The sequence below is a fragment of the Anoplophora glabripennis genome, unplaced genomic scaffold, assembly GCF_000390285.2.
Source record: "Anoplophora glabripennis isolate ALB-LARVAE unplaced genomic scaffold, Agla_2.0 scaffold144, whole genome shotgun sequence".
Classification (NCBI taxonomy): Eukaryota; Metazoa; Arthropoda; class Insecta; order Coleoptera; family Cerambycidae; genus Anoplophora; species Anoplophora glabripennis.
In genome coordinates this window covers 397,057-418,196 of record NW_019416377.1, presented here as the reverse complement: position 1 = coordinate 418,196, position 21,140 = coordinate 397,057, and the positions used below count along the sequence as shown (strand labels likewise).

The 21,140-nt window shown below is 34.0% G+C and overlaps 1 protein-coding gene across 1 annotated transcript; it reads right to left on the bottom strand.

Annotated features, from left to right (window-relative positions):
- Nucleotides 1–1,400: 1,400 nt before the first annotated feature.
- LOC108906869 (protein krueppel-like) lies at nucleotides 1,401–20,707 on the bottom strand (the record flags this gene model as incomplete). The annotated part of the gene is made up of 3 exons (XM_023454343.1): nucleotides 20,674–20,707; nucleotides 4,868–5,989; nucleotides 1,401–1,417 (listed from the first exon to the last, which is right to left on the bottom strand). Coding segments are annotated over exons 1-3 (1,173 nt in total), but the record flags the coding sequence as incomplete, so codon positions are not given.
- Between the last annotated feature and the right edge of the window lie 433 nt (nucleotides 20,708–21,140).

Here is a 21,140-nt window from a genome sequence, read left to right as displayed (position 1 = left end):
TTCCGAGAAACAGGTTTTTTCTGATTTTTCGTTTTTATTTCTCATTTCCTCAAAAATTATTTAATTTTGTCAACACTAGGTGGAAGTATACCTTTCTGTGTCTTAAATAATCACAAATTTTTGTAGATAAAAAAATTAAGAAGTTTCCGAGATATTCATTTCACAGTTCAAAAACATGCTCAAAAATGCAAAAAAATAAAGAATGGCTTGCAGCAATGAATCAGTAATTGTTGATAATTTGTTTAAATTTAAAAAAAAAAAATCAAAAACTGATTACACCATTCAATTGTACGGAAAAAATACAAAAAAACTGTCTCTATGTTTGACCCAAAACTATGTTTGTACAGTATTGCTATAAACATAAGTCGAATAGTGAATGAATAAAATAAATAATATTTTTTTCCGTAGGATAGATTAGTGTACTTATTTTTTTTTTAATTTGATGCATTCATAGATATATAGTGTGTCCAAGATAAGGATGGGATAGCATTAGGATCTAGGAAACGGTAAGAGATACGGGGTGGCTCAGATTAGAAAAAAGTTTTGTTTTTTTATAGGTACCTAACAATATTAGAAAGTTTTAAAATTCCGGGTAGTTCCGGAGATATCCGGAAAAACCCGAAATACATCGCTGCTATTTTTATGACAAAATCTAAAGTCATTTTTAATTCTGAATTAGAGGATATTATTATTGTAATCGCTTAAAAAGTTTTTAGCTTCTTTTAGCTATATGTAATTTAAAATTTTTCCTGAGTACGGCTCTGAACGCTTTCAAAATATCTATTGGATGAAGTCATAACACTATAAAAGTCAATACCACACAAAATATCCAACAATTTTTTTTTACTACTATTAGTATTATTTTTTTATTAGGTACAACTTTTTAAATTATNGCTCTCAAAATATCTATTGGATGAAGTCATAACAGTATAAAAGTCAATACCACACAAAATATCCAACAATTTTTTTTACTACTATTAGCAATACTAATTAGAAATAAAAAAAATATTTCATAAATTCGTATTATTTTTTTATTATGTACAACTTTTTAAATTATGGATTCAAAAAAATTGTTGGATATTTTGTGCTGTATTGAATTTTATTCTCTCCTCTCTCTCTCTCTCCTCCAATAGAGACAGGTATTTTGAAAGCGTTCAGAGCCGTATTTTTCTTTTAAAAAAAGTGTTTCAGGCCGAAAAAAATGAATATCTCCGAAACTTCTTGATATTTTTATCTAAAAAATTTGAGGCTATTTAAGACACAGAAAGGTATACTTTCACCAAGTTTCGTTAAAATTAAATTATCTTTGCGGAAATGAGAAATAAAAAACGAAAAATTAGAAAAGAAACTGTTTTTCGCAATTTTCTCGGAAATTTTGAGTTTATGTTACAGAGTGATATTTTTTGTTTGACGTCAACTTTCGCCAGCAATCGCAATGATACAATTTTTCATAACTTTTCAACCCCCCAAATCAACCCTCCGCCGCCCCTGCTCACACATTTACCATTTCCACTTATAAAAGTCCAGGTAACATTTTTTTTTTCTCCAAGTGTAATTTGGTTGGACTAATAATCATGTTTTCACCTGTTAATTATACAAGGTGTTAAAAAACAGTAAGTCAAACCGTTAATGACAAACTAAAATAGTGAGAATTTCTTGAATGAGGAATTTCTTTTTCAATTTTTTTTGTCTTTTATCCAATGTCTGAATATTTGTTCAATATTAATAAAAATACCTATTATCGAAGCATGAGCGAAAGAAATGTGGTTTGTATTCTTTTTTACTTGTTTGTATAGGACTATGGTTCAATTATATTCTCTTGAAGCAAGCTTTTCTTTCTTGCATTATTTAACACTTGCAAATTTTGATCTAAACTTAATTTGCGACTCGTTGACTCATTTGCTGTTATTTAATTTCTCAATTCCTCTTAAACCACAAACTAGTCTTTATAAAACTATACTACGATAAGTTTTAATTTATTAGATTTACTGTTAAGATTATTTTTTTTATTATTTGTTTGTCTTTAGCACAGAATACGTAGTTTCAATTTGACAACAACTGTGAAAACGAATGAAATGCTTCATTTCCCAGCATATTTGGTCCTCTTTAATTAATATTAACCCAAGTAAGTGTTCATTCGTGAAAATGGTTGACATTTTGAATTTAGAATTTTTAATATTTGTTTCAAAACAAACATTGAAATGTTTACCTAAGTCTGGAGGTGCCAATTTGTGGTTTGACAAAAAGTGAACAAAAAGTGCGTTGACAACAAGAAAAGGATAATGTACTGGGTCTAATTATTTAGCAATGGCAGTCAAAAAATAACACCCAATACATTATTCTTTTCTTATTGTCAATGTTTTTTGGTTTACTTTTTGCCTACCACAAATTGGCAGCCCCAGACCTAGGTACATACATATTTAAATATTAATTTTGAATAAAGAAAGTGTTATTATTTCCCCCAAAAAATCTGTGGTAAACGGTTTGTCTCACTTTTTTGTAACGCCTTACAGATATAGTTAAAATCAGAGCAATATAACAAAAACTGTCTAATAAATATTAAGTGGTTAAAGATTGAGCTATAAATTAAGTTTCAAATAAAATTTGGAAATTTACTATAATTTATACAGGGGGTTTGGAAGCGAATGAGCCAGCTTCGTTGAATGAAAATAAACCGGTTTATATCAAGTTACAGGGAAAAAAATTGTCATGAAAATTCATACAATTGTTCCTAAAATGGGAACAGGCACGAATTGTGTGAAAATTCGACGTTTAAACTGAAAGTTTGATACAATTTGTGCCCGTTATCATTTCAGAGACAATTGTGTGAATTTTTAGCAGCGCTGTCTCTGTATACCTTATTACAATTTTGCTTTCTACAAAAATTATACGTTCAAAAAACATGTTTTAAAAGTATTTCCATCAAATTTGGTATAGGTTTTTGAGGGATCTGCTCAAATATAGCTCATTTATTACTTATTTCTCACCTTCTCAAAATACAGACGTTGCTAATAATACTTGAAACAGTCTTTTGTTTCTCGCCTTATTGTTTTAATTGGTAGAGGATTTGAGAAAACGTAGTTGTTTCATGAAACCGATTTTGTATTTCTACTTTGTACTAACATAAAAAAATATGGGAAAAGAACAGAAAATTTATGCGTTTTACGTAAGAAATCTTCAGTGACTCCAAATACCTTTTCATACCAAATTTCGTTAAAAATAAACAAAATTGTTTTAAGGTCCGTAGTTTTTTAATGAAGCGAACTTAATCTAAAGCGGTTTATTTGTTAATTTTTTTATAGACGTCGTTTTTTGATAAACTTTTTTTTAATTCTACGTACCTATATGTTTTGTTTTTTGTAATTTCGAAACAATGACGGATTGTTAGATGACATCAGATTTAGTTTGAAACTAGAGTCCTACATTTTTAGAGACCACCGTGTCAATGAACCAGTTGCATATCGAATTCCGACAAAATTCCCAATAAAAACCCGTTTGCCCCCGACTAGGGCCGCATTGGTTTCCGACAAAAAACTTCCGTCAACAAAAGAACTTAATTTAGAAGCCAGTCAACGCGTCCTAGCTTGCGAAACGCTGACGATGATTACGTGGTTTTTCTATAATTCCAGATTCTGGCGTTTAAAAACGATATTTAAGGGATTAGTACCCTTGTCACTCTTGAGGGGGCCTCTTCAAGTCCACCACGTCGACAGGCCATCGACATTTGTCTAATAGCTTGGTAAGAACTGCTCTGGCCAAGTGTCAGAGGTATTTGATAGATTAATTCTTTTCTCGAATGTAACAGAGTTGCCATTACTTTTCCTTAATGGCAAGTCCAAACTGCTTTCCCAATTATTTCATGACCGAGCAATTTTAAAATATTCTTTCAAACTAATTTAATCCAATTTTAGATAAAATGAACATTCTAAAAGTAAAAATCATTAAACAAATCGAATATCGCACAACTTCACCATTTTCCTTATTGGTTTGAAGATGCTTGTCGAAAAGACAAGACTGCTTTTTATATCTGAAAAGGTTACGTTACAGTTTTCCTAGTTTTAAATTTGTAGGTACGTTTAGGGGCATAATATTGTAGACAAAATCGACAACAGTCCCAATTTAAAACGAGAAAAACGACCAGCAATTTGAACGCTCATCAACCGCAAGGTTGGGCTGCCATTTGTGCGGGGGTTTAAAATGCACCACAATGGAAATTAGACCTATCTGGAGCAGCAATACAAAGGCACCCATCCTTGGCGATAGTGCCGTAAATTTAAGGATATGCAAATTTAATTTGGACCGTAACAGCCTCAGGTACATCGCAATCGTTACCCGAGAATTTGCGTTTTGTGCAATTCCTTCGACCTTCCCAGAAGTAGGCGAATAAAAACTAATAAAATAAATCTAAAAATCCCCTAAAATAAATATAATATAAAAATAAATATCTCCGTCTGCTAACCTAGGGACTATGTACAGGAGTTATGCCTTTAGGTACTTAGCCGTGTCTTTGGATATCTAATTTGTTTAAACGTTAACAACGCCATCTTGTCCTGGAACAAATTAATTAAAGGTAATCAGAATGCTTGACGTCACACGTTTACACTACTTAAGAAACGTGTGATCCCACTTCTGATTTAATTTTCGTGACGTTCCACAATTTGCCCACTGTCCTGTTTTTGATCGAAACTAAACCCATGCACGCTTAACAACGATCTAACTAGCTATTGTGTGAGGAACTTGCATACCAATAAACTTTATGATACAAATAAAAAATAATACTAACTATCCCTGCGGCGTTGGAATAATTTGACTCTGGTGGAGACGTACCCGTATGCTCCGAGGACGAGGTAAAAGGACTAGGAGTGGCCCACTGCCCTTCTCTGTAGGAATATCGCGGCGGACTCCTGGGGATCCAGGTCGTCGTCTTCGACGTCCTCCCTGGAACTGGGACTCCTGGCGGGAGAACCTCCGGTGCTGCTGTTGGAGGTCAGGCCCGTAGTCATGCTCAGGTCTTCCGGTTCCGTCTGTTCCGGCAGGGCGACTTGTAGGGGGAGCGTTATCAGAGGAGTGGACGGCGGATGGAGGACTCTTCTTCGTCTGAGATCGTCTTCAGGTTCGTCGGATTCAGGTGTCATCTCTTTGTCGGGAACCCCGCACTTGTGGTGGAGCAAGTGGTGCCGCCTTCTAAATCTACTTTGGCATTTCTCGCACGAGAACGGTTTTTCGTTGGTGTGGATCAGAACGTGAGCTTTGAGTTGGTTGGAGTCTGAGAATTTCGCTGAACAATGTTCGCAAGTGTAAGGTTTTTCTCCGGTGTGGACCCTGAGGTGTCTCCTGAGGTTCGCAACTTGCACGAACTGCCTGTCGCAGTGTTCGCAATGGTAGGGACGTTCCCCAGTGTGTAGCCTCATGTGTGTTTTCAAATGGTGATCCCTTGTAAACCTTTTGTGACATTCTGGGCATTCGAAAGGTTTTTCTCCAGTATGAGTCCTTTCGTGGTTCTGCAAGACGTGTTTGTATCCAAAGGATCTGTTGCACACCCCACACGTAAACTGTTTATCCCTACTGGAATCCTTGACTTCAGGCCCAGAAGGTGGCGACACACTAGACGTCGGAGACGGCAGGGGAACCGTGGCTTCTTCCTCCACCTTCCATTTCCTTTTTCTAGGATCAGCCGTGGTGCTGCTACTGACAACGTTGTTGTTGTTATTGTTCACCTTTCTGGACTTCAGAGCTGGAGACAAGGGTTCGGTGCTGGCGGGGGGCGAAGGGGGTGAGTTTGCGGGCCATGCCATAGGGAGAAGACCGGGATGGAAGAACGCAGGGTTGGAGATCGTCAAACCTGAGGCTGCCATAAGTTGACTGGCCATGATAAGCTGCGAGGGGGTGAACATTGCGGGGTTGGGAAAGGCGGGGTAGCCGAAGGTGTTCTGGTGGTTTTTCAGCGGGGTCTCTTCTTCTACTTTCATGGTTTGCCCCGGGATGATATCTAGAACAAAAAAGAAAAGATAAAATATAGTATTACGAAAGGTACGCGAAAAAATGACCCTTGATAATGATAACATATATTCAACACTTGAATGCGTATTCTAACACGTAAATAGATACTACTGACAAGAGTGCTTACAAACTTTGAAGATAATTTTTTAATAATCAAAATCGTTGAAACTGCAAAACGATGCATAAGATTAATAATCGAAATTATTAAAACTTATCGAGAACTTCTGGAATCGTCCCTAACTTACATACTACATAAAAAGAGATCAATAGTTGTGGTCGAAAATGCCCCTTGTTGTTCACTTTTTTGTACCGTCTTTTTGTAATAAACAGAAAAACTAGAATTTCAATTTTAGGCAATCGTCACATCTACTTTAGTTTTCATTACGGAAAAATAAATATTATATAAAACAGGTGATATACCAAGAAGCAAAAAAGTTATGACATTTTAAAGACATGCCAGGTGCCGCAAGTGGATCTCTAATAAGTAACAGCAAAATTATTATCGTAATATTTTATTGTGCAACATCTACTGGTGATCTATGTACCATTACTTATGGGACACCCTGTATAAGAAAGTTGATTTATTTCACGTTTTACCTACTTCCAAAATTAAGAAGATAAAACTGTTACACCCTATCTTTTTAAAATTTAAGTCTTTTAACTTAAACATTACTCCATTTAGGCCAAATGAAATACAATAGATATCTATTTCTTTCCAAATACCTACAATTCCTTCTTAAACAGTTTCTGTTGCCCCATAAGACGTCTTGTACCCGTCCCTAATGTACATCCTCGAAAATTGTTGTGTAACGTTATCCGTAGGAACGCCTCGAGTCCCAAAATGTTTGGACAAACAATCGGGCGGCCGTCGGAGGGCCTATTGAAATTTCGCAACGCGAGTAAACAGCGAAAATGATAAATATGGACCGGCATGTGTTCGCCGATCATTGCCTTATTGAGCTCCAGTCTAGCGGAATGTCTCGGAGTGTCCTTTAAGACGTTCGACAATGATCCGCAGACGCTGACAATGCCCCGGGACGTCTCAATGGGGGCCCGTCGTTGTGGCCGCGTTTCTGCACGAACGCATGCATGTATTGGTATCCCGGACGCGTAATACCATTACTCGTACGTCTGTGCAATGTCAAAAGGTATTAGGGTAAGGTAAATTTATGAAAATACTAGATGGCGATTTTTAAACTGAGGATATTGCATATTGAACACATCTACTCTGCGGACTAATGCGGCGACCAGTATTGAATTATATCCACAATATCTAGTACACTGATAACATCGATAGTCCCATAAAAAAAGTTCGATATCAGACATAAATTTTGTATATTTAGAAAAATTGCACAAATAGAAAAATTTAAGAAATTCAAAATAAAAGCGCATGAAAAATATTTTTCCATGTATATTTTACTTGAATAAACTTCATTTAGCATGAAAAGGTAAGCATAATATTTTATTTCAAACAGCAAAGATAAACAAAGTAAACTGCCGGTAACTAAAAAAAACACATGTTCCAAAATCGGGCATTTCAGATTCCATTTCGAATGCTTTTGATACTGGAGCAACATTATCTTGCTCATTCTGAACATACGAGTATTCATAATCTTTATTAGCTTCTTCTAAATGCGGAATAGAAACTAAACGCTATTTTCTATATAATATATTTTACTAGAATTTAACAGAAGTCCAAATTTTATGTTTGTTTTATAAAATTTTTCTAGGAAAAAATTGTTCTTTTTCTGACATCCAATTTTTCCGGAAATTTTTGGATCTCTAGTAATGATTTTTATATTTTATTACAGTTTTCTGAACTGAACAGTTCAAATATATTTTGTCCAACAGTTGCAGTTTTGTAGGACAGGGTTCGTAGGGGCCGGGAAAACCGGGAATACCGGGAAAAGTCAGGGAATTTGTTATTCTTCATAAAAAACAGGGAATAGTCAGGGAATTTTAAAAATATTCATGAAAATCAGGGAATTTGATGTTTGCAACTGGAAATTTTGTGACAGCCGGCCCTGGGTTCTTGAAAGAGAAAACTATTTGTAGTTTTGAAACCTTTAGAAAAGGTTGTTAGGGTATAAAAAAGATTATGGAGTCCATTTGAGAAAAAAATTAATACATAAACACCAATTAGTATGTAAAAATGAACTACAAGTGACCTGGATTTTTTTATAAGTCAGGGAAAACCTGGAAAAGTCAGGGAATTCTTTATTACTTATTAACTATGAACCCTGTAGGAATTGTACGAGTTAGTTTTTAGGTTTTTAGAGACTAAAATCAAATTTCAATCAATTTTAGTCACTTGTGAAATTATTATACCTAATTTAAATAAAGAAAACAACATTAAACAATTACTATTTATATCCACTACCAAAACTAACATAATAGTGTCCATTTTCTTTGTAATCATAATTCTGCTAATATTTGCTACTGTAATTGTAGAACAAGCTGTAGAAGAGGTAGCGTCAGCAGTAAAACAAGCAGTAATAGAGGCATGTTTCATTCAAAATTTTCTTTCCAATCTTGATTTTATTGAAGAGAATTTTCTAGATATCCTTTAGTTAGTTTGTCTTTTTTCCAACCTCCAAAATGCTCCAAAGTAATGATGTTTGCGTCACAATATGCTAAGAAAGTAGCTGCTGCCTTGCAAAATAAATCACCGATATTTTTACCGAATTTTCTGGTTTCAGGATTCAATATTTGTAGATACTTTTCTAAAAGTGTCAATTCCTACAAGTTGGACGGTATATTTTCGTTGTTGGTAACTGAGAAACAGTTGGCTGGTTGTGGTTTTCTACGGATGCAAAATTAGGTATTTTCGATACAGCTCTATTGGGCTAATGCCAAAACCATCACCTAAATCGTGAAAAACCGCTCCTTGTGGGTTTTTGTGGTTGTAGATGAATCATTACAACACATTTTTTTTTTCTCCTGTAATATAATTAAAAGTTTTTACTACGCACGCATGAAGGGCACACTTTCCTTCACATTACCACCATTTTTCACAGATATACATCAACAATTAAAAAAATTACAAATACATAATTTACACTAGTGTTTGTCCCACAGCGCGCCGCAACGGTTTCACGCACCCGGCACGCGTTCCAACGCATGCACACTCGATGTGACCGTCATTTATTTATACAGCATTAGATCGAGGCCCGTTTGATCTCCGTCAATAGCCATCGTTCCTCGATGTTCTTTCATGCGATTTCACACAATGACGCTTCGCGCGCTTTCACGCTCCTGACTCGACATTTACCATTCAAATTTTCTCGGATTCCATTCTGTATTCGCCGTATTATCACGTATCCCATTCAGGCGCAGATATTAATAAGCCCCGTGATCGATGGATAGTCGCCGCAGTAATAATGACGCGCGGAATAAGCTCATCTTTTCGGGGTTTTAAATATAGTTTCAGGATAGTGGGAACTCAACTTTTCAGCTTTGTTGCGGCGTTTTAATTCACGCTTAATGAAATTTCTGCGTCATTACTAACGTTAAAGGTCGATGGGTGGGCGAGAATTGTCTCCTTTTCGATGCAAGGCTGTGCCAGTTGATATTAACACAGTATAGAGTTAAATGTATTTCAATAATAATTACTTTTTTAAAGTCCATTTTAATACACTCTGAAGTAATGACAATACTCTGTTCGTTCTTTGTTGCAAGTATATATTTATAATGCTAGTAGCATTAGTACAAAAAAATAGCAGGTTTTGCCAAGGTTGAGTAGTGTAAAGCAAGCTTTAGGTGCATTCAAATCTGTGCAGACCAGGCTTAAGTAGGTATTAAGGAAAAGGTGTTTTAATTTTTGTTGATTTCATTCTATTAAACTAGTGCAATGTAAGAATAAAGTAGATTTTGAGTAAAAATGACGTATAGGGTCACTTTATAAGTGAAATTATAATATACAAGATGTCCGGAAGTGAATAATTTATTTTTTCCAAGAGTACGTAACTGCACATTTAGGGAGGCATTTATTTTGACAGCCGTCAATGTTTCTATTTTTAAATACATTTTTACGATATTCGCATGTAAAGGTTCGGATTGATATGATTTTTGCTGCATCATCAGTAACAATATAAAATAATAGTTGCCCTTATACTGAAAAAGAAAAAAATAGGTAACGACCTTGTTCAGTTGTTAAAGCCAAGCAGAAAAACAGGTTAGTGACATGTGATCACGTTACTGTTGTCCAGTGTATTGGCCCGACCATAGATGAAAAATAGAGACCACGTACTTTCACTATCATACAAAATAAAAGAAATTGCCCTATTCTGTAGTTCATGCCAAATAGAAAGAATGGCTCAAGTGACGTGTGATCACTTTACTATGTTCAGTGTAGACCGGGCCTTAGACGAAAAACAAGATCACGAACTTTCACTATTTATCACACTTCAAGTCTTCGGTCTGTACCATAGAAGTATTGACAAAATATTGGAACGCCCCTATTTACTTGTTAATGTCAAATAGAATAAAATGGCTGAAGTGACGTTTGATCACTTTACTATGTTCAGTGTAGACCGGGACATCGATGAAAGATAGAACTAAGTGCTGTGAATATATCAAACATTACACTCCATATATTCGGTCTACATCGTAAAATTATTAGAGATAAGCTCTATTCAGTTGTGATTGTCACATAGAAAAAAGTGGTTCTAGTGACGTGTGATCATTTTACTATTACCTGGTCTTAGATGAATATTTTTATATTTCATACTCCAAATCGTCATGTAAGATAAAGTTTGAAATGACTGCCTTCAGTTATTAAAGCTAAAGAGAGAAAAATGGCTCAAGTGACGTGATCACTTTACTACGTTCAGTGTAGACCGGGCCCTAGACGAAAAACAAGGAGACCACGTAATTTCACTATTTATCGCACTTTAAGTCTTCGATGTGTATCATAGAATTATCGGAAAAAATGGAAACGCCCCTATTTGGTTGTTAATGTCAAATAGAATAAAAATGGTTTTAGTGACGTGTGATCACTTTACTACGTTCAGTGTAGACCGGGCCTTAGATGAAATATAGGGCGGCAACCAACTGTCGCAATATATCAAACATGGAAAATCTTCGTCTATATTGCAGAATTATTAGAGATAGGCTCTGTTCAGTTGTTATTGTCAGATAGAAAAAAAGTGGTTCAAGTGACGTGTGATCATTTCACTATTGCCTGGTCTTAGACGAAAATGTTCAAATTTCATAATTCAAGTCGTCATGTAAGATAAAGTATGAAATTATTAAAGCTAAATAGAGAGAAATAGCTCAAGTGACATGTGATGACTTTACTGTGTTCAGTGTAGACCGGGTCTTAGACTAAAAATTGGACTATATACTTTTACTATTTATCATACTCCAAGTCGTCGGTCCATATTGTAGAATTATTAAAAAAATATGGGAATCAAAACGAAAATAGAGGGACCACGTACTTTCACCATTATACATCACACTTCAAACATTTTATATCACAGAATTGATTTAAAAAATAGAGAAAACGGTCCTATTCAGCTGCTAATGCTAAATAGTTAAAAACTGCTGTGTCTTAGATGAAAAATAGGAGGACTAAATACTTTCACTATTTATCGTACTCCAAGTCGTCAATCCATATTCTAGAATTATTTAAAAAAATATGAAAATCAAATAAACGAAAATAGAGAGACCACATACTTTTGCTATTATACATTACACTTTAAATATTCTATGTTGTAGAATTAGTTTATCGATATATATCATAGAATTAAAGGAAGAGAAGAAACGGCGTTATTCAGCTATTAATGCCAAATAGTTAAAAATGGCTCAAGTGACATGTGATCACCTTACTGTGTTCAGTGGAGACCGGGTCTTAGCCGAAATGTAGGAGAATTCATAATTTCACTATTTATCATACACCAAATCTTCGGTCTATATTGTAGAATTATTAAAAATAGAAGAAATTACGTACTTTCGCTATCACACATCACACAACACATTTCAAATATTTTACGTTTTAGAATCGATTTATCAGTCTGTATCATTGAATTAAAAGAAGAGAGCAAACGTTATTCAGCTATTAATGCCAAATAGTTAAAAATGGCTCAAGTGACGTGTGATCGCCTTAGTGTGTTCAGTGGAGACAGGGTCTTAGCAGAAAAATAGAAGGACTACATACTTTCACTATTTATCATACACCAAATCTTTGGTCTATATTGTAGAATTATTAAAAATAGAAGAGATCACGTACTTTTGCTATCACACATCACACAGCACATTTAAAATATTTTACGTTGTAGAATGGATTTATCAGTCTGTATCATTGAATTAAAAGAAGAGAGCAAACGGCGTCAGTTACTAATGCTAAATAGTAAAAAATGGCTCAAGTGACGTGTGATCATTTTACTGTGTCCAGTGTAGGCCGGGCCTTAGTCGAAAAATAAGAAGACCACGTACTCTCGCAATTTATCACACATCGCGCTCCAACTCTTCGGTCTATCTCGCAGAGGATTTAATCGATACCGGACCGACGGAGTAATTCAGAGCCCGATTTTCGTTGTTTTTTACCAGATTAAAGGAGGGAACGCACTGCGGATGATTTTCTTTCAGGGAGCCGAGCCCCGGCCCCGCTCTCAAAGGGATCCCTTACATGCAAAGTAAAAAAATAATTAGAAAATAAATTGAAAGAGATAAGCTTTTAAATGGGTTTTTCTCCTCCGGGGAGGGCGGCGGCGGGGGGGAGCCGGGAGAAAGTCATCCCGAGGACGGACAGAGAAGGGTTAAAGCGGAAGACGTTGCTAATGAACGGGGGGAGGAGATAATGGCAAAGGATAATGGCTCGCGTTTGCGCGATGCCCTGTTGGGAGGAGTTGCACGGGACTCATCTTAAGGATTCATTATATTATAGCCCTTTTTTTTATTAAGACCGCGCTTCCTAATGGGCCCCCGTAAGTTATACGGCCGAGCCGTTATTTTGCTTTAATGCTTCTGGCGCGAGGGCTTTATTAAAAAAATGCGCTGTGGAAAATTTAAATTGGAATCGATTGGAGACGTTCTTGTACCGCTGGAGGAGCCGTACGCCTTACTACTACGAGGAGAAACAGCGATATTTTAATGATACTCAACACGGAGGCACGTCCTCTCGGTGTTTCTAAATAAATATAAGGCTTAAGTTAAGCCCGGTCTACACAGGTATTGATTTAGTCGACAGTCGCTTTAACTTTGATAACTGTCTGCATCTTTTTAAAGATGACGGAATAGGTAACAAGACAGTTACAAAACTTTTTGAATACATTTTAATTACGAATTCTAACATATTTAATTCCAAAGCCTCATAACCAGAGAGCGGACAATTTGTGTATTTAACCTTGAACATAGATATGTCATTCATAAACTTAGATACATTATCCATGACGCAGTGGCGTGTCGGGTATGCATCGGATATTTACGTGATAATTCACGAAAATTCCACGGTACATACAATTTTAGGCGTTATAAAATAATTAGAAAATCAGAAATTGTATACTACATATTTATTAAATAAAGTTCGGTTAAAAATAGTGTCGTTCTTTTAATTAGAAATTAGTAGTCAATGTAACGAATAGCCTCAGGCGACGCACATGATAGAATAGTCCAACTCACGCTCCATTCATAACAGGGCTGCAGTTTGAATTCTGACCAATAGGAATTCGATAAACGCAACCGATGTCGACGGATGGACTAGAGATGGGCGCGAGTGTCATTTCATTTCTTTAGAACTAAATTAACTTAATTATTTTCTCGTTATTTAACCTGTTCACATGATTTATGGATTTTAAATAAAGGGTACAAATTTTCGCGAGGATAATACGATATATTTGCTATACATAATAATTATATTTTGCATAGTTTATACACAATACATTTTTGAACGCGTATACATTTCTACCAAAATTTGACCTATTCTTCGGGTTAAAGACACATATTGTCCGCTCTCTACTCATAACCTGACTTACTGGAAAAATTTGGTTTACTTGTGTCACAAATATCAATAAGGTCAATTAATCCTCTTCACCATGCACCCAATAGATTATTAAATTATGATTTTAATACTTATATAAATAGGACTTCAATGAAAATAGCATAATATTGGTCTTTTTACTAATTATTATTTGTAAGTAAGTTTTTTTGGTGGGTACGTTTTATGTTAAATGTGTTTAAATATTTGGAAAATAAACAAATGCCGGAAATATTTCATTTTCGAGATACAAAGTGTATGTATGTATAAATGGTTTATTTTATGTTGCAAAAACAATTGAGGGGGAAACCATGTAAACAACATTTCATTTCATTTTATATTTAGCAATAAATTCCTATACCTATATGGTGCGACATTTTGTATTTTTTTTCTGTAGGAGCTTTTTTCTTAATTTGTTACTTAGAATCGAACAATAGGGACAACGCAATTTTAATGTTGAAGTATTTGTGTCGATTTGTTATTTTCACGGACCGTGTTTTTCTGTTAAGTGCCCCCAAATGCACAAATAAGTTCGTCAGTTGTTTAAGTTTTACTTGAAAATCAGGCTTTTTTCGAAAAACATAAAGAGAGTGGTAATTTGTAGCAAATTGAAAGACGAATCCGAAAATGTCATGGTTGTTACCGTAAAGCAGTGGCGTACTATTTTATTTAGAAAAATATGCCACCGATACCCTGTACCTCCGCCACTGGAGCACGTAAATATTAGGAAAAGCCGTCAGATTTTGAACGATGTTTATATAAATACATGTGACCAATTTCAAATTACTTACTAGTTCATAATATATTTAAAAACATTTGAAATAGTTTTTGAAGTTTAAATTTTTAACGAAGCGTCCTAGGTAAAAAGTTTATAGAAAATACTCTCTTTAAAATTCATCAAAGAAAACGAGGTTTCATTTTTGGTCACCAATTGTGAATCACCCTGTATACATGGAAATAGTTATTGGCGAAAATAGGAATGGCAAGGAAAGGAGAAGGCCATAAACATTTTTCTGGAGATATTTCAAAGCTTCTTTTACGTATCGTTTAAAAAATTGTTTATTCATTTTTTTCTTCCTATATTATATAAAAAATTTAAGAGTTTAAAAGTTCTGTATTATACCGGCAACAGCGGCAACATTGCATATTTAATCTACGTTATGCGTAAACACAACAGTGAAATCGGCGGTTCTCAACAAGTTTCTTATTACAAAAGCCATGCAATTTTATTTGTTCCTAAATTCTTGGCAAAAAAAAACAATTTTAATTACATGTTTTACACAGTAAACTGTAGCGCTACTTAAATCATATGTACAAATTTAACATTCCCCCTGTATAGTGCTTCTGTATGAAGGTACCCGACAAATGTCTCTATTATTATGTAATGAAAATGAGTTATAAATATCTATTTTACTAATTTCTGGTGCAAGGATGTCTATTCTAAAGAAAGGAATGATTCATCGTTTATTTTAATTCTTGATAGAAATCATTTTCAAACAATAAACTAGCGTTGTCACATTTTTTATCAATTTATAATATAAAACGGGAAGTCCGAAAGAAATACAAAACTCCACAGTCGTATCTCCAATACAATTGTTGAAGTGTAACAATCTTCAAATTATCTCTTAGTTGAAAAAGAAACTAATTCATTACTAATTGTAAATATAAATTAAACTGAATTCATAAACCTTGGTTTAAGCTCGTATTGATGTACATAAACTTTGAGTAAATATGTTAAATCAAGATTATTTTAAGGACTTCGTTTTATAGACTAGAAATTCCAAATTAGAACAATAGCACCACAACGATCGGCGTTTCTTTAATCGGTAACTTCATATTCGTAGTCGTTTTATTATTATTACGATTATTTTCCGTGCAATGTTTTATATCCTCATTTAAACATGACATATTGCATGGCATTCTTATGTATTATGTCAAATCTATGCAAATACCATTCAAAAATATCGTCAGTACGATCTTGGGACAAAAAAGATCATAGGACGGCTACTGTGACTACAGCCAACTTTTCGACAGTATTCAAACTATAGAAATGTTGAAATACAAGTATTTGTTTATTTTTTCGTTCAAAAAAATCACAGGCCACCCATGTAAACATCTGAAAATGTACCTTTCCTGTTTTGTCGAGAGGTTTGTAAAAAGTATTTAATAATTGTGATTAGTTCATGTGTTAATAGTTTGTTAAAAACATACTACGGGGTGTGATTATGTTTATAGTGCCGTACGCGATTTTTTGTATGTTTAACATGCGTGTACAGTTCTGGAAATGTAATGATAAACATAACAGGTAATAATATGTTTTTTTCGTATTCTGAACGTCATATAAGATTGTAAACCAGAAGACTGGGAAAAGCTGGTATAATTTATACAATTGAAAAACTCTCGACAAAAAACTGCTATAAATTCACTGAAAATTATGCATAAAAACGCCCTTCTTAAGCAAAATATCTTTTGAATCGAAAAGATATTTGTAAACAATCCACAGGTGATCTTCGAGGCACAAAAGTAAACTCATTTCGTTACTTATAATTAGAACTATAAATGGAATTTAAATTACTTAAATAAATGTGACAAATGAAGGTATTTTTTATAGAACATTGACTTTTGAATCGAAAAAATACGTAACAACCTTATAGTATAAATAAATATGTTAAATTAAAGTATTTTGTAAGCAAAAATACCGTTTAATTCAATAAGATACGTAGTAGTCCTCAAATTATCTTCATAGTTCCTAAGAAAGCCCATTTTATTATTAATTGTAACTGTAAATAAAGCTTAAATCATAAAGCCTGGTTCACATTCAGTTAATTTACATAAATGTTAAACAAGTGTGCCGATAATCAGAAATATGTTTGTGTGGATAATGAGAAATAATAATCTAAAAATTATTGAATTATTCCATCAAATAATCATTTAAACATTGCGTACTTTTAGAAACGATGTGTTATTTCCAGATAACATAAAACGTTTTTTTTTAATTGTTATGTACCCAATTGTATCTACTTTTACATGGCATGGACATACAAATTGCTGTCTGTAATAGGTATTTTTTTATTTTTTACCTCTGGATTTTGTTCCTTCAACACAAACTGATATAAACACTTGGCGTATGGCTGGTTGTGAAATATTAGCAGCAAATTTTCAAACAACACTGAAACCGTTTTGCCGTAATCATAACTTTATACATTTGCCTTGTGCGCTTTCCGAACTGTTTTTGTTTTGCAACAACTTATGCATATTTCACCGATTAGAAATAACTTTTTCTTTTTTTCGTTCGGACTGAGAACTGTTTCGGCAATTTACGATTATCTATGCCCCAATTTGCGTACATATTAATATCTACCTAATCTATTTTTTTTGCTTTCGCGCTTTGCCGGTAACTTTTACCCGAACCGACTAGATCGAATGAGTTAAGTTTTTGAATTCGGTGATTGCATCGGCGTGTTTTGCCAGTGTCGTAACGTTTAAGTAACAAGTAATTAAAACGCCATTATTAAAAATATTTCCTGAATTAATTGTTCCTAGTACTGGGCTAATTCCTAAATCGTTTACTTTCCAATTTTTTGCGTCGGAACGCCGTTCACTATCGGTAAAAACTCGATTGTGTTCATTGTGCTGCTGTATGGTACATATCGGTTGCGCTATTGTATATAATCGACGATCGGGTCGGGGTTGTCGGTCGAAGATGCAGGGCCGGAACGGCCCCGATGGCCCAGGACTTCGGGACAGATGAAAATCGCCCAAAACTGTACTTGAGGCTGGTTCATGTTAGAACGAAATTCGTAGTTTTTATGCAAAAAAGGATGACGGGCATCAATTCCGGAGAAAGTTCACACAATTTAATCTTTTTCACGAAATTCGATGAATCGAACGTGAAAATAATTTGTCGAGTTAGATATGTGATTTTCCGATATTCACAAATATTTTAGTTATGCCAGGATGAATAACAGTGTCTGTATTCAAACATTAGACGTAATATATAATGCAAAAGGACAACAAATAATAAAATTTAGTAAATATTCCCTAGAATATACAGAGTGTTCATAAATTATTAAAAGCCACAATTACATTTCAGTAAAATTAAAAACTATTAAAACAATAAGATCAAGACTACGTTAAAACATAACATTCTGTTTCACCGGCTGTGATTGGTGCAATTTTTGACGAGATTCTATTCAACCAATCAGCAATTGCTTTATCTCCAGCGTGGGCGTAGCGGTTTGTCATTGTTCATTGTAAACGAATCATTAATATTAGTGACGACAAGATCTAGGGAATTTTCGTGCATTGTTGGGTTGTCTAAGCTCGGGGTCACGTGGCGTGAATACTGTATCTGCAATATTTTGTTCTGCATCTGCAGTATGTTGTTTGTCGATTATTACAATGATAGTGACTTTAGTCATACAATAAAATGATTAAAATGTCATATTTCTCGGTAATCCTCAAATTTGTCTTCTTGTCATCAAAGTAAAGACAAATGAATAATTGTTTAAAGGCATCAAGAAGAATTTTTTAATTGATACGAATTATTACAAAATGATGCCACCATTATGCGGAAATATAATACTAGACTTTAAATTCATTGCTTTTGAAGATACGGAATAGTGCGTTTTTTCATTTTTCACAAGGAATTCATTTTTTATGCAAAAAAACTGTTTTTTTTTCCACAGAAAAATTTGAAGAATTGAAAACATTTGCTAAAATATAACTTTTGATAAAATGTAGGACATATAGGATTCTAACCAACATAAATAGTATATTTTTATATAAAAAATAATGTTTAAGAATTATTTTAATAATAATAATTTTAATAGTTGATAAAGATTTTAAATTTGTCGAGAATAACCAAGAAACATGTTGAATTGGAAACAAAGCATTGCATCAGCATTACGGCATTGAATCTTTTTCAGTGAATTTGAAAATAATGTTTTTTTCTGATTTCTGCTTTTTAGCCTGTTTCTGTTTTAAAATTTAGTTAAAAGACTTTCAATATTGCTTTTTAATTATAGAGAACTTAGAGAACTCGTTCTGTACTCTTAAAATGTTCATTATTTAAAAAATTAAATTATTATTATTATTATTATTATTATTAGATTAAAATGTTTATTTGTTTTAAATAAAATATCTGTACCTTTTGTTTAGTTTTCACTTGAGCTCTACTAATTTGAAATTTGAGGGTATCATGATTCAGAATATACCTGTTAAACTTTATTTTCATACTCAGTGAGGTTTATTCCAATAAAATATATCCGAAAAATAGTTTCATAAGTATTTTTCGTGCTTTTATACTGACTTCTGCATTTTTTTCAATTTTTTTGTTTCGAAAAATAACATTTTTCCAATTTTTTTTTTCGAAATCTAAATCTCTGATTATGGGTTACAATCTACAGATTTACACTGTTTTTTCTTACAGAACACCCTGTACGTTTTATATATTTTTTTGCAATTGTAAGAAGATGTAGGCAAAATATTATTTTAACTTTATTTTTAACAAAACAATTAGTGAATAGATCATATTTACCTTTCTTAAGTTAAATAACATTTTAGCGTGATGATCTTGTATATTTGCCATTTAAATTTTGACACATAGATACAGTGTGTAAGAATTAGACAAAAAAAAGTGGTATACAAATGTCTGGGCTTTTATTTCGGACCCGATAAATTTAACAAATGTATGTCAAAATTTGTAGCAATTTATTTTTGAACAGACTGCTAATATAGTCATATATATTTGACTAGATTTGATAGGTCTCTTTTTAATAGTAAGGGAGATATGATGAAAAGAATGTACAGGAGAATTATACTTTCTAATTCTTATGAAAATCCTGTTCATTAAAAATGGTAAAAGTTTAGTTCGGATATCTGTGAATTCAATGATTATATCTATTCCTAGTAGATGTACTATCACTTACAATTAGTAAAATTTGTGATTTCATTGTAGCTTGGGTATATTCAAAATTGTAGGAGTGTACTGGCTGAAAATTTCGACTAAATATATTTGATCATGCTTTTTAATACGTTGTTTTTATCGGAAAATATATCTGTGTCTGTGAATGAAAATTGAAAATACTGCTGAAATATGCCATAAATTTAATATTTCCTGTGTGATGTATATATGTATATTTCGAAATACTATAACTACTTTGTACGGGGTGTTGAGTAATTCTCGTTTTATTGCGATTTCTTTATTATTATTGTATTTGTTTAGGATAAAATGTACACATATGAAAAAAAAATCCTAAGAAATCATAATATGTAATCAGGAAAACAATTGAATGTAGTCATAAAAATATGTTGGGGAAATGTGTTTTTATAAAGAAAAAAAGTGAATTTTTGTCATGGCAACAAATCTTACAAAATTAGAATACGCGGAAACAACATCCTCTTTACGTCAAGTGGATTTTTGAGTCTGATTAAAATTTTACACTAATTAAAGCAGGCCACGCCTCTCTTATCAGACACGCCTACTTCTTAAAAACATAAAATTTTGTATCCAGCATTAAAAGACATAAACATGTCGGTTAAACACTTTTCTAAAATCGGTATTATGAGCTTCAAACTGCTATGTTGCTATTTTAAAAAATTTCTGTGCAATCTAAAAAAAATCAGTCTCTGGAAGTTACAATTTTCGCAGATTTCCACACTTCAACCCGATTTTCTTTTAAGAAAACACCACTCACCTCTCTTGGGGGTGCTTTCTTGCAGCAGCGGCATATTTCACCACAGTTCGTCCACGGACACCATCTAGTCGCGCACTAGCACCGAAAAAATCAACTTCTCGACCAAACCACCACGGCCCAGGGTTTGTTTATGTGATTTGCATAAAACTTTCGTCTCGTACCAACTTAGAGTGTCGTACAGGGGAACTAGTTCTACTGACATCCAGTCGCCTACTAGCGATATATTCGCGGCACGAGGGTTGACCTAGCCTAACGTGCTTTCCACCCCCTCCACCACGCGGCCGGCGGGGCGAGTGGTGGGGAGAACTGGAGCACCCCCGAAGAAGAGGAAGTCCAGCGGACGACGAGGAATTCGGCCTCGCAGTACATTATTCTCCGGTATTATTGTTAGATTTGCACTTGCGGGGTGAACCAGCGGCAGGGGGTTGTAAATCATCTTCGAGAAAGTCGATTGGGAAAGTCGCCGG